The sequence below is a fragment of the Saccostrea cucullata genome, unplaced genomic scaffold (genome assembly GCF_032062105.1).
Source record: "Saccostrea cucullata isolate Sc308-1 unplaced genomic scaffold, CSIRO_AGI_Scuc_v1 ctg2801, whole genome shotgun sequence".
In the NCBI taxonomy this organism is placed as follows: Eukaryota; Metazoa; Mollusca; class Bivalvia; order Ostreida; family Ostreidae; genus Saccostrea; species Saccostrea cuccullata.
The window spans coordinates 1-10,851 of NW_026934829.1; the positions used below are offsets into that span (position 1 = coordinate 1).

The 10,851-nt window shown below is 31.5% G+C and overlaps 1 protein-coding gene across 1 annotated transcript; it reads left to right on the forward strand.

Moving 5' to 3' along the window:
* The first annotated feature begins 7,243 nt into the window (after positions 1-7,243).
* LOC134241418 (uncharacterized) lies at positions 7,244-10,389 on the forward strand. The gene is made up of 2 exons (XM_062723475.1): positions 7,244-7,323; positions 8,416-10,389. The coding sequence occupies exons 1-2, from the start codon at positions 7,274-7,276 to the stop codon at positions 10,262-10,264; spliced, it is 1,899 nt and encodes a 632-aa protein (XP_062579459.1). The 5' UTR covers positions 7,244-7,273; the 3' UTR covers positions 10,265-10,389.
* Positions 10,390-10,851: the final 462 nt, after the last annotated feature.

Sequence of the window (10,851 nt, forward strand, 5' to 3'; positions counted from 1 at the left end):
GTGCTGTAAAAAATGAATTTCGTAATGTCATGCCGTATTTCCGTAAATGAAATCGTCTTTACATGGATAGTGGTTGGATGATTGCAAGATATTAGACAGGCATTATTAAATATTATTTTCGAATGAAACCTGAACATTTTGTGCATAATTTTATGACTGGTCAAAACGACATAAGAAATGTATAGAGTTAAACGCTTACTATGTTGAGAAAAGTTACTTGTGCTCGTATTTAGCTTTTGACGTCGGGTAACGTCAAGAATTTTCGTTTTAGTACTCCCAGGTATGAGTGTGTGTGTCTTTTTTGTATCTGATAAAAATATAACTATTTGTGCTTTGTTTTTGTTGAAAACTTGCATATTTATAAAATGAAACATGAATTTAATGAAAATAATAGCTTCAAATATTTTGTCAATGTTTGTCAGTAATTATCAATGTTGTCCATGAAATTTACGGACAACCCTCGTACATCAGCGGCAGCCCTTTCCTTTCAAAGCCACAAGGCGTCAACCACAGCCCAGCGACGTTTGCTTCAACTGCTTTTCCACCGGGCACTGGAAAACCAACTGCCCCCAAAACAAGTCACAAAGTCAATAATAAGTATACAGGTTATACGAGGGTTCTTCGAAAAGTTCACGATCGTGGACGATGTCATTTTTCTATAGTACTCAATGGAAATTTAAAATATGAACATTATAATATGTAAAAATAATTGTTTTGTTGATGTGTGAAATTTCATTCCATTCCATTTCACAGACATCAATTTACTTCATTTTAAAATCAACATGTTTTGTACTCGCAAAGCACACTTAACAGCAATAATGTCACAACATGTCGTCGAGAATTCCTTAAAAATATTATCCCTAAACATTTCACACAGTATACTACAATGCCCATTCATTAAATCCTTTTTTGACATTTATTTTTTTAAGAATTGCTCTAGTTGTATAATTCCTTTTGTTGAGGTTTTAATTTCTTTTATAACTTAACTCTGTTTTCCCAGGATTTACTAGTATGCAACTCTAGATCGGAATCGCCTATGTCTTTCAATGACGTTCCAACTTTTTTTTTGTTTTGTTCAAATTTTAAAAGTTAAACAGTTTATTCGCAGATCATCCTCATCCTATACAGAGTCTCTGTCACTCAAATACTGCCTGTACTATTTATACACACATGAATAACTTGCTTGTGAAATATTTTTTTATTCCTTGAACATTTTTAGATTTTATTGGGGATTTATCCTGAGTAAAATACAAATTTGCATCATTATCCGCTGCCCCGTGCCATTCTAAAACGTCATCGTTTTTGTAGTTTTAAATAAGGACTACCGATCTTCTCAAGTTGATTTCTTTTCAATAAAGCAAAACATAAAACCATTATTTGGTGTACGAATCGATGTAACAATACTTAATCTGAATTTCTAGGTTGTTTTTCGTTTTTGCTCCATTTACAGAGAATATGACTACAGACATAATTAAGTGCGTTGTCTGTAACTTACTAAAGGATGACTGCACTTAAGGAAACTTAGAAATTACGACATAATTAATTTTTAAAATGGGCATTTTTCTTTTAATGGTAGAAATGGCCAATGTCTTAACTGCAACTTTCTGTAATTACGTTAATTAAAAGTACGTATTAACGAAGTTCGAAGTCGTTTTTATAGGGAGAGGTCATCGTTTATTCTGGAATCTCCATAGGATAATGAGTACGCCCACCTTTTTACAGGCTTAATACATAGTCAGCGCATGTTTGTCTATTGTTCTCCTTTTTATGGTAATTGTATATTTATATATTTTACCTCATATTAAAAGGAGATCAATAGACAAACATGCATGCGCTCATGGTTAAAAAGAGAAAAGACTGTTTCTTCGTGTGTCCATTTTCTCTATAGTAAACAGGCCATTTTGACTACGTTGTTACCTGTTGAATATTATAATTAACTACGTGATTTCTATACCCAGGTAACAAATTCCATCACGTGACGTGTAAGGAAACACGCATTCTGCTGGGCGATAGTGATTAGAATCTACAAGTTATTCTTATATTTATCTCAAAAGCGTTTCATTTTACTATATTAATATATTTTTGAATGTATTATATGTCTCTACATGTTCGTAGTCTACAAGAATCAAAGAAATGAAAGTACTGGGAAGCGCTAAGCATATTTGAAATTCATCCTAATTATATTGAATTTTCTGTTGTATTGATTTTTAAGCAATATGTTGATATTGGAACAACGCTAGGCGAGCACAGTTGTTTAATACATAATTACATAATCAAATATGTGAGTCATGAAAACTTCCCGTTTGGATATGAAATTCAACATTGTCTTATGCCTTTTTGTTTGAAGCATTTAAAATTTTCTTCTGTCAAAAGATCAATTAATGCAATTTCACATACATGAAATTTCAAGAAAATATTTCTCCGTGTAAATATATTTTCCTTCCCCCATTGCCTTGTAGGAATCTATGAGATGTAACATTTGCGTATAAATGGCAATTTATTGGAGGGGAGATATAATCGAGTTTTCCTATGAAATTTAGACTATAAATAAGGCTATACATTTGCTTGAAAATGCATATTATGAAATGATATTAAAAACTTGAAAATGTCACTAAAACTCCTCTCATTTATGTTCAAAACTGACAGCTAAAATATTCTGGTGATCATTTTAAATAACAAATTCATTCGGCGTTTACGAGTGTTTCAAATCGCATTATGTTTGTAACAATGCCATGGTACTAAACTCAATGTAAATTAAATGAATATCCGTAGATTTAACGTCCTTTCTGTCAGAGATACTATGTAAATATACATTTGAGTATATTATATTTTCGATGCTATCATTTGATCTCTTATTTTCAAATACATGATTTATAGCGTATTTGCTGTGACATTTGTGTTGATATCCCAATATGCGTAACTGATATATAAATATTAGCTTTTTTACAATAAATATTTCTTTCTTCTTTGGATGAAAAATGTCATCAACACCCCCCTTCCAAGTATTTTTTGACTATTGTTGAAATAATTAAAATGCTTCAATATTCTTAACGGACGCTTGATGCTTTACACCATTCTTTACTTGTTTATGTATGATCTTAACTACCATGCAAAACATGTTGATAAAAAAAATTACCTACAACACTGTTGTGCTAATTGAAAAGGGATACTGAAAATAATTGCTCATAATATTTCTGCTATATAATGATAATTAAAATTCAAGAGTCTAAGAAAGAAAATGCAACATTAATCTCAAGTATTTATAAATCTTCATGAAGGTATACAGCATTGTTTTATTCTGTTTTTATTTAGTCTTCTTTAAGAATCGGCAACACACCCGAGGCACATCTTTACATAAACTATTTCTTCCTAGTTTCCTACTACTACAAGTATTACAATGTTTGCTATAACTATCCATTGCTAAGAACATAATTAAGGTTTTATCATTTTTCGCAATATCCTGCACACTACACACACAATTTTAAATCACACTATTTCGTGAAATAAGCTTTACTATTTGAATGCATTCGCTGCAAACACAGCCATCACTTGCCCTACATGTATGTATAGCCACAAACTGCCTTTCCTCTCGAATTATTTAAATATTTTACCCGTATGATACAAGTACAGAGTACGAACAACACAAGTATAGACATGGAAAAAGATCATAAATGCCATAAATGCATTCTAGTCTGTTACTAATTGATACTGAGATGTGAAAATCAACTTCACTGATAACTCTCAGCATGGTGCAAGGAGTTAATAGGAAGGCTTGTTTTAATTACACTGCCTAAAATAAAAGTCTAGAATAAAAAACATAATATACATGTAGTTTATATGGATATAAGTTATATAGAACGAACCATATTATGTAAGTAGCTAGTACATTGTAAATCAATTTTGCGAATTTTTTTACTGAATAAATTACTTCCAGGTTAAGATTTAAAATCTTTGTAAATCCCATCTGAGTTTTAAATTATGTACTTATTCAATCACTAAATAACATGTACATGATAAATAATATACCGTTTTTTAATGAAGTATTTGCGCTATAGATGCAGCAGTTAGCTGCATGGTACAAAAGTAATGTGTGCCGACACGATTAGATGAACTACAATGTAAAGAGAAGAGCAAGATAAGTTGAATCGCTATTATCTACTAATTGTGGAATATCCCTTTACCTTACTAATTGCTTCCTATTATTAGAATTGCACGTAACGCAGCATTACAATAAAATAGCAGAAAGAAGGTCGGGGATTTCCCGTTGCATATTTTTAGAAAACAAGTGGAGTTATCTGACTTGCTTAGTGGCGCTTGATCGCGAACGGAAGTAGATTTACGCTGACAGAAAGCGCTTAGCGCTTAAAAAAGAGATTTATTTATTATGTTTTGAACCATTGCTTAACATGAACATCCAAAATAAGATCCAGTAAATAAAAATGAAATCATACCATCCTCAGCACGCTAATTTATGGGGAAAAGTAATTATAAAAGAAGCTAAAAAAACTTCAGTTATTGTGATGTTATTCTTTCTTTTTTTTATAAAAAGGGAAAAATTAAATAAGTCTTACTGTTATTAACTGGTCTCGATCCCAGACCTCAATATTATTGATTCTGTGCATTACCGACTGAGCTAGTCGACACTTATATTCGAACACGCGAATTGTTGACAACAGCCATTTCTGTTGATTATCAATGGCTACTTCTACTGGTCGATGTTATTTGTTATTAGTTATATAGTTACTTTATTTGAAAACTTACAAATTAATAGTGACAAACATATGACGAGAGAGAGAGAGAATGCACCAAATATAAATACAGTAACTATTCTGATTTTAGACCACTCATTACAATATTAGCTCCACCTCTTATGCATATTTATAAATCTTATCTTCAATCAAGGGCAGATAAGTCTAATTTCCAGATATTTGCAGAGAGGTGGGGTAAGAATACAACGAATTATTTTATTGCAACGCAGTTTATAACCATTATGACATTTCATTTCATTTGGAAATAGATCAAACTCTATAAAAAAAGGACTGAAGGCAAAAATAAATTCAAAAATAAATGTGACAACAGAGATTGAAAAAGACCCAAAAACCGGCGTTAAGTGCAGTCATCCTTTTTACCTGCTCCGCGATCCGATTTTTGCAATTTTAAAATCTGGATAGGTTTTGAATAAATGGTAATATGTTGAAAAATTAATACAAATCATTTGGATTAATTGTTAAAATATTTCGACCAAATTTGGATAACATATGACGTCAAAATATATGAAAGATTGGACAGATGTCCACGAACTTTTCAAACAACACTTGTACAAGCTATTCTACACTTGCTGGCCAGGTGAAATGCCTTCAGAAAAATAATTCAAAACAAATATCATTGATAAAGCATAATTTGCAAAGAAAATTGGTAAATTGGCACAAATCCTTTAATTTAAGTAGTTATTGAATCTGGATATGAAATTCCTTTTGTTTCAAATCCTCCTTCTATTTCCCAGGTAGCACAAAACTTCACAAATTCATTTAGATGAAAAGTTCTGAAATTTTAAGGACCCCCCTCCATTCTTTTCTGCAGTGCTTGAAAAATAAACAGGTTATGTCTGTATAATATATAATTTGCATATTGAATTTTTAAAGAAATAAGTAATTCATGTGTATAGACTATTAAATATCCTCGCTGAAAAACAAACTGAGACTGTTTACAATGGCAAATTTTGTCGGGGGGGGGGGGGGGTTGCAACAGTTGTATTAATTTTAGTAAATAATTTTTCATTTTTGATACTTACTTTAATTTTTATAAAATTTGGCTTTCATTTCTTTTGTTACTTGGAACTGCCTATTTGGAGAGAGAGAAAAAAAGCATAATTTTTCAGAAAAACAGGAAAAAATAACTCAGCCAATGGGAGGAAAGACATCATCTCCTACTTTTTTAGTATGTTTTCTCTTTAAGCAGTGACCATTAATTAATGACCATTAAAATTACTCTTTTTGTTTGTTTTTTCAAACAAAACTAAAGCAAGAAAATGTTTATTTTCGTAAAAAGATAATATTAAAACGTACCAATAAAATTTATTCTCAATATTTTGTGGCCGATCTTAACAGGTAAAAATGATGTAGAGTAGCATTAACATTTCAATATTAAAAAAAGATGTTTTGTATCCATCAAAAATAGATATTTAGGTATTAATTCACTAAATTTGAATTAAAGAAATTTTAGGAATATGTCTTCTTTCAGTTTTTTTTGAGAGGAGAGATTTAGAAATGATCAACGATAGCAATGGTTCTTCAAAAGATGCAAAAATCGAAACGTCTGTTCTTTTTTCATTAATTACCATCGAAATCGTCTTGTTCGTTGTCATTTTGACGCTTCATAATTTACGTCAAATTTAACGTTATGTCAAACGTTTCATTGAAATTGCAAGAGTAATCTCCCCAAATACGTTATACATCTTTAACTCTTTAACTACTGCATGTAAATAAGTATCGAAATAATTTCTTTAGGAATGAGAAATCTAAACAATTCATTTTAATCTATACTTGCTATACAGAGTTTGTGTATTTTTAAGGAATGTTTATATCTAAATTGATAAAATATATACATGTATGTGTAAGAGCTACAATACTAGATAACATTTAAATCTATTTAAGCATACTAAATAAGGATTTGTTACTTTTGTATATTGTTATACCTGATATAAATCTGTCTGCTTTTTATTTTGTGTCATGCCACAAACAGGTTGATTAATGTAAAATTTGTTTTAAGACAAAGTGGGAATTTGGAGTAAAGTATAAAGCTAATCAAATTGATTGAGGTGTGTCCTTATCATTTTTTATAAATATAAATGAACTAAAATTAATTGTTATCAAAATGCGTCCATCTGTTGATATTGTCTTAATTTGTATTGTTTGTCGTATGTTGTTATTATTCTAGGGTTGATCCTAGCGACACTAATAAGTACAAAAATTTTAATGTTATAGTAAAGATTTAGATCCATACCCAAAACCGTCTTGTTGTTTAACAAAAACCATTAAAACTAGGTCACACCTTTACAAAATTCCATGGTAAGCAAATAAAACAGCATAGATTCATATTTCTTTCTTCATTAACCTTCATTTTTCTTTCAATCAATTAATAATTTTTCTTTCTACATATACCTCTGTCAGAATCTAATCGAATTTTAATAACCAAAACCATTTTTCGACATCTTTAATACAATTGCATAAAATGAAAGTAGATGTAATGGGGGTTTCTGTACTATTTATAAATTATGAAACTATTCATACCTGTAAAAATGGACTCCATTAGAAGCCCAGAAATGTAAGGTTTAATGACAGTTATACATGCTCTAAAATGTCATTTTTGAATAAAGGTTTGGTGAATTTTTGCTTTGCAATTTTATACTGTGTGAATTATTTATCAGTACGTTCAAAAAATTGCATGCGTATATCACAAGAAAAATGAGTAAATTAAAAAAAAATGATAATAATAACTAGCTTAAAATTTAACAATGTATTTTATAATTTTTTTGTATTCATATGAAGCAAAATTTGTGCAAAATATTATGTGCGAAAAGAAAAAAACACATACTGTGGCCTTCAACATTTAGATATATCGACGACGTATTGTCAATCAACAATGGTAATTTCCATTTCTATATCGATACAATATATCCCGGTGAGCCTGAGATAAAAGATACCACAGAGTTCTGAAACATCTGTTTCATAATCATTTGGATATTTTACTTGAAAAAGACGTTAATGGTACTCTAACAACCAGGCTATATGATAAACGTGATAACTTTAACTTTTCTATCGTCAACTTCCCTCAATTATGAAGCAATATACCTTCATCACCTGCATACGGAGTTTATATCTTAGTTGATTCGATACGCAAGAGCTTGCTCTACATATAAACGACTTCTAAAAACGAAGTGAAGTATTGCCAAACAAGTTGATGAAACAAGAGTATCAGTAGTCTCGTTTAAAGTCATCATTGATATAATAAAGTTGTCAGCAAACACAATTTATCATTGTATCAAATGCTGACTGACGTTTTTCATACTAATTGTCACACCTGTTGTCATTGGGAAATAATGGGAATGCTATCGTCAGTTCAGTGTATAAATAATGGACTTCTGCAAGGGATGCTCACTCCTCCATGGCACCTGATCCCACCTCTGATGTTTTGGAAGTCCGTGTTTGTTCTGCTCCTATTTTGTTTTGTTTTATGTACTTAGATGTTAAATACTAATCGTTATATCCACATCTTCATTGAATACTGTTCGTTATCTTCTTATCATTTATCATTCAAATATAAGAATTTGCTACCATCATGATGATCACTAGCAATTAATCATTGACTTAAGAGACATTCTATATAATATAGATTAAATTTGTCTTTAATTGTCAGTAAGATGGCCACAGCACGAATATCAGAGTCAGTGTTTGTGCGACTGTGTCATATATTTGGGACCTCAAAACTTGTGGCCATGAGGAGAGATACGATGGACATCAGTGATATAGTGAGAAATCAAGTAAGAAGAAGTGATGAAATCAGTTTGATGGTGAGTGGAAGTTATAAAGAAGGATTCAGATTAGTAACAACAGATATAGACGTTATGACCTGGCTAAACAATCACCGTGTGGTCTGGGAATTATCGCAGTCGAAGTATTACAATACAAACAGACAAACATTGATCCTTTGTGACTGTTCTGATTGTCCACCAGGATTTACTTTGTTATATATACTTTCGTCAGGAATGGACAAAATTCTGCAGGAAGCCTGTGTAAGAATGAATAACAGACATTATATATCTAGTTCTATATACAGACATGTCATGTGTTCTGCATTATTACCAAATTCCTTTCCACATGGACCCTGTGCCAGTGGAATTGTTGGAAAAACAGAATATGATTCTGCTTACTGTTTTGCTAGTGACTTTTGGCCTCCATCTGCCTCCTCGTGGATAGACAGATGTCATTCATGGCCCAAGCCTCATATCGTTGAAGATATAGTAAAAAATGGATGTCATTTTGTAGCAATTGGCCCTAAGCTAGGAATACATGATAACAATGAATGGAGAATTTCTTTCTCTAGAGCAGAATATAAACTAGTCTGCGCAATGACTCACTGTCAATTCTTAACATACGGCTTACTTAAATTGTTTTTAAAAGAAATAATTAATAGTGGAGTAGGTGGGGATACTATACTACTGTGTTCCTATTACATGAAGACAGCAATTTTTTGGGTGATTCAACAAAATACATTACAACATTGGTGTCCACAAAATCTCCTGGAGTGTTTTTGGGTCTGTTTTAAACTCATCCTCAAATGGGTGTATGAGGGGGTCTGTCCTAACTTTTTCATTCCAGATAACAACATGTTTCTTGGTAGAGTTCATGGTGAAGCACAACAGAAAATATTTTTTAGACTATATGACTTTTATGAGAAGGGGTTTTCAATCCTGCTACAGAGCCCCTCTATTAGATCTTGTCTTATATATATCCTCCATAACCCAAGAATCTCCATTTGTACAAATGAACACACTCTGCTTTCTGAGGCTGAGTTTGATGCAAACCTATTTAGTGAAATGCAACACCTTGACATTGCAAACAATGTTGACATACAAAGCTGCATGATGTCTCTACATACAATAGAACAGATGATAGGTTTACTTTCCATTACACACTATCAAATCCTGGTGCTACAACAACGTACAGCCGAAATCCTTCAAAAAACAGCTTTTATATTACACATGGAAACTTACACACTTAAAAACAAATTGAAATATAGATCTGACAAAATGTCCTGTCAAATGCTGAAACTATCAGCCAAGTTCGGTTTTATTTCAGACATGCTGTACATAGCCATGTATTATTACAAGACACTTAGATACAAAGAGGCTTTATCTATTATAGAGATGATCAAGGACAAATTAGCAAAACCATATGTGATGTGTATGAATTATGTAGATAGAGAAAAGTATACTGAGGCTGTAGGAGGACAGTCTTGGTTTACAAAGATGAGACAGGCTGTAGCATGGAATATCAGACTTAACCATGAAATCCATTACATCGATGAACTGATACCAGAACAACAGTTTGCTTTACAGAACAATAGATATACGTTACTTGTTCCTCCATCTATACTGTTAGACATAATAGAGAACTTGTGCCACAGACATGTAGACACAGTGAGGGCGCAAACAGCTCTAGATGATCTACAGACCCTAATCACTATGATCAGAGACAAATTATAGATTTACCTTTCAGAGATATCGACAGATTCTGGGGATCTGTCAACACTTGACAGGGAATCTCCAGACTACACTATACTTATATCAACAATCTCTCAGACAAGACCCATTCCACAACATACTGAGAGCTGCAGAAATAAGAATACACGAGATGTGTAGATGAAATCAGTACTTTGGCTAAATGTTTTTCATTAGATTTTGATTTGTTTCCATTTCATTTCTCATAAGATATTGTTTAGTTTATGATTTTATCAAAAGCTTTGCATGAACTACTCCTCAAGGTGGACATGTAAAAAAAATATAGAAACAAAACGTTTTGCATATATAGGATTTAAAACGGACATTTCAATAAAAACACTTTAAACTAGGACTATCATATAAAATTCATTTTATGAATTACATGAAATAGAGAACTTAATAGTGGTAGTAAAATAAAATAAAAGTTTATTTAACAAGGATGTACAATAACTCCATAATCGCAAAAAGAGATTATATTTTCATGGACAATAAATATCTTGTTTGAACAAATTGGATTTTGTTGTTGGTTTATTGAACTATAATTTTGTAAGTCAATTTTTACTGGAATTGAT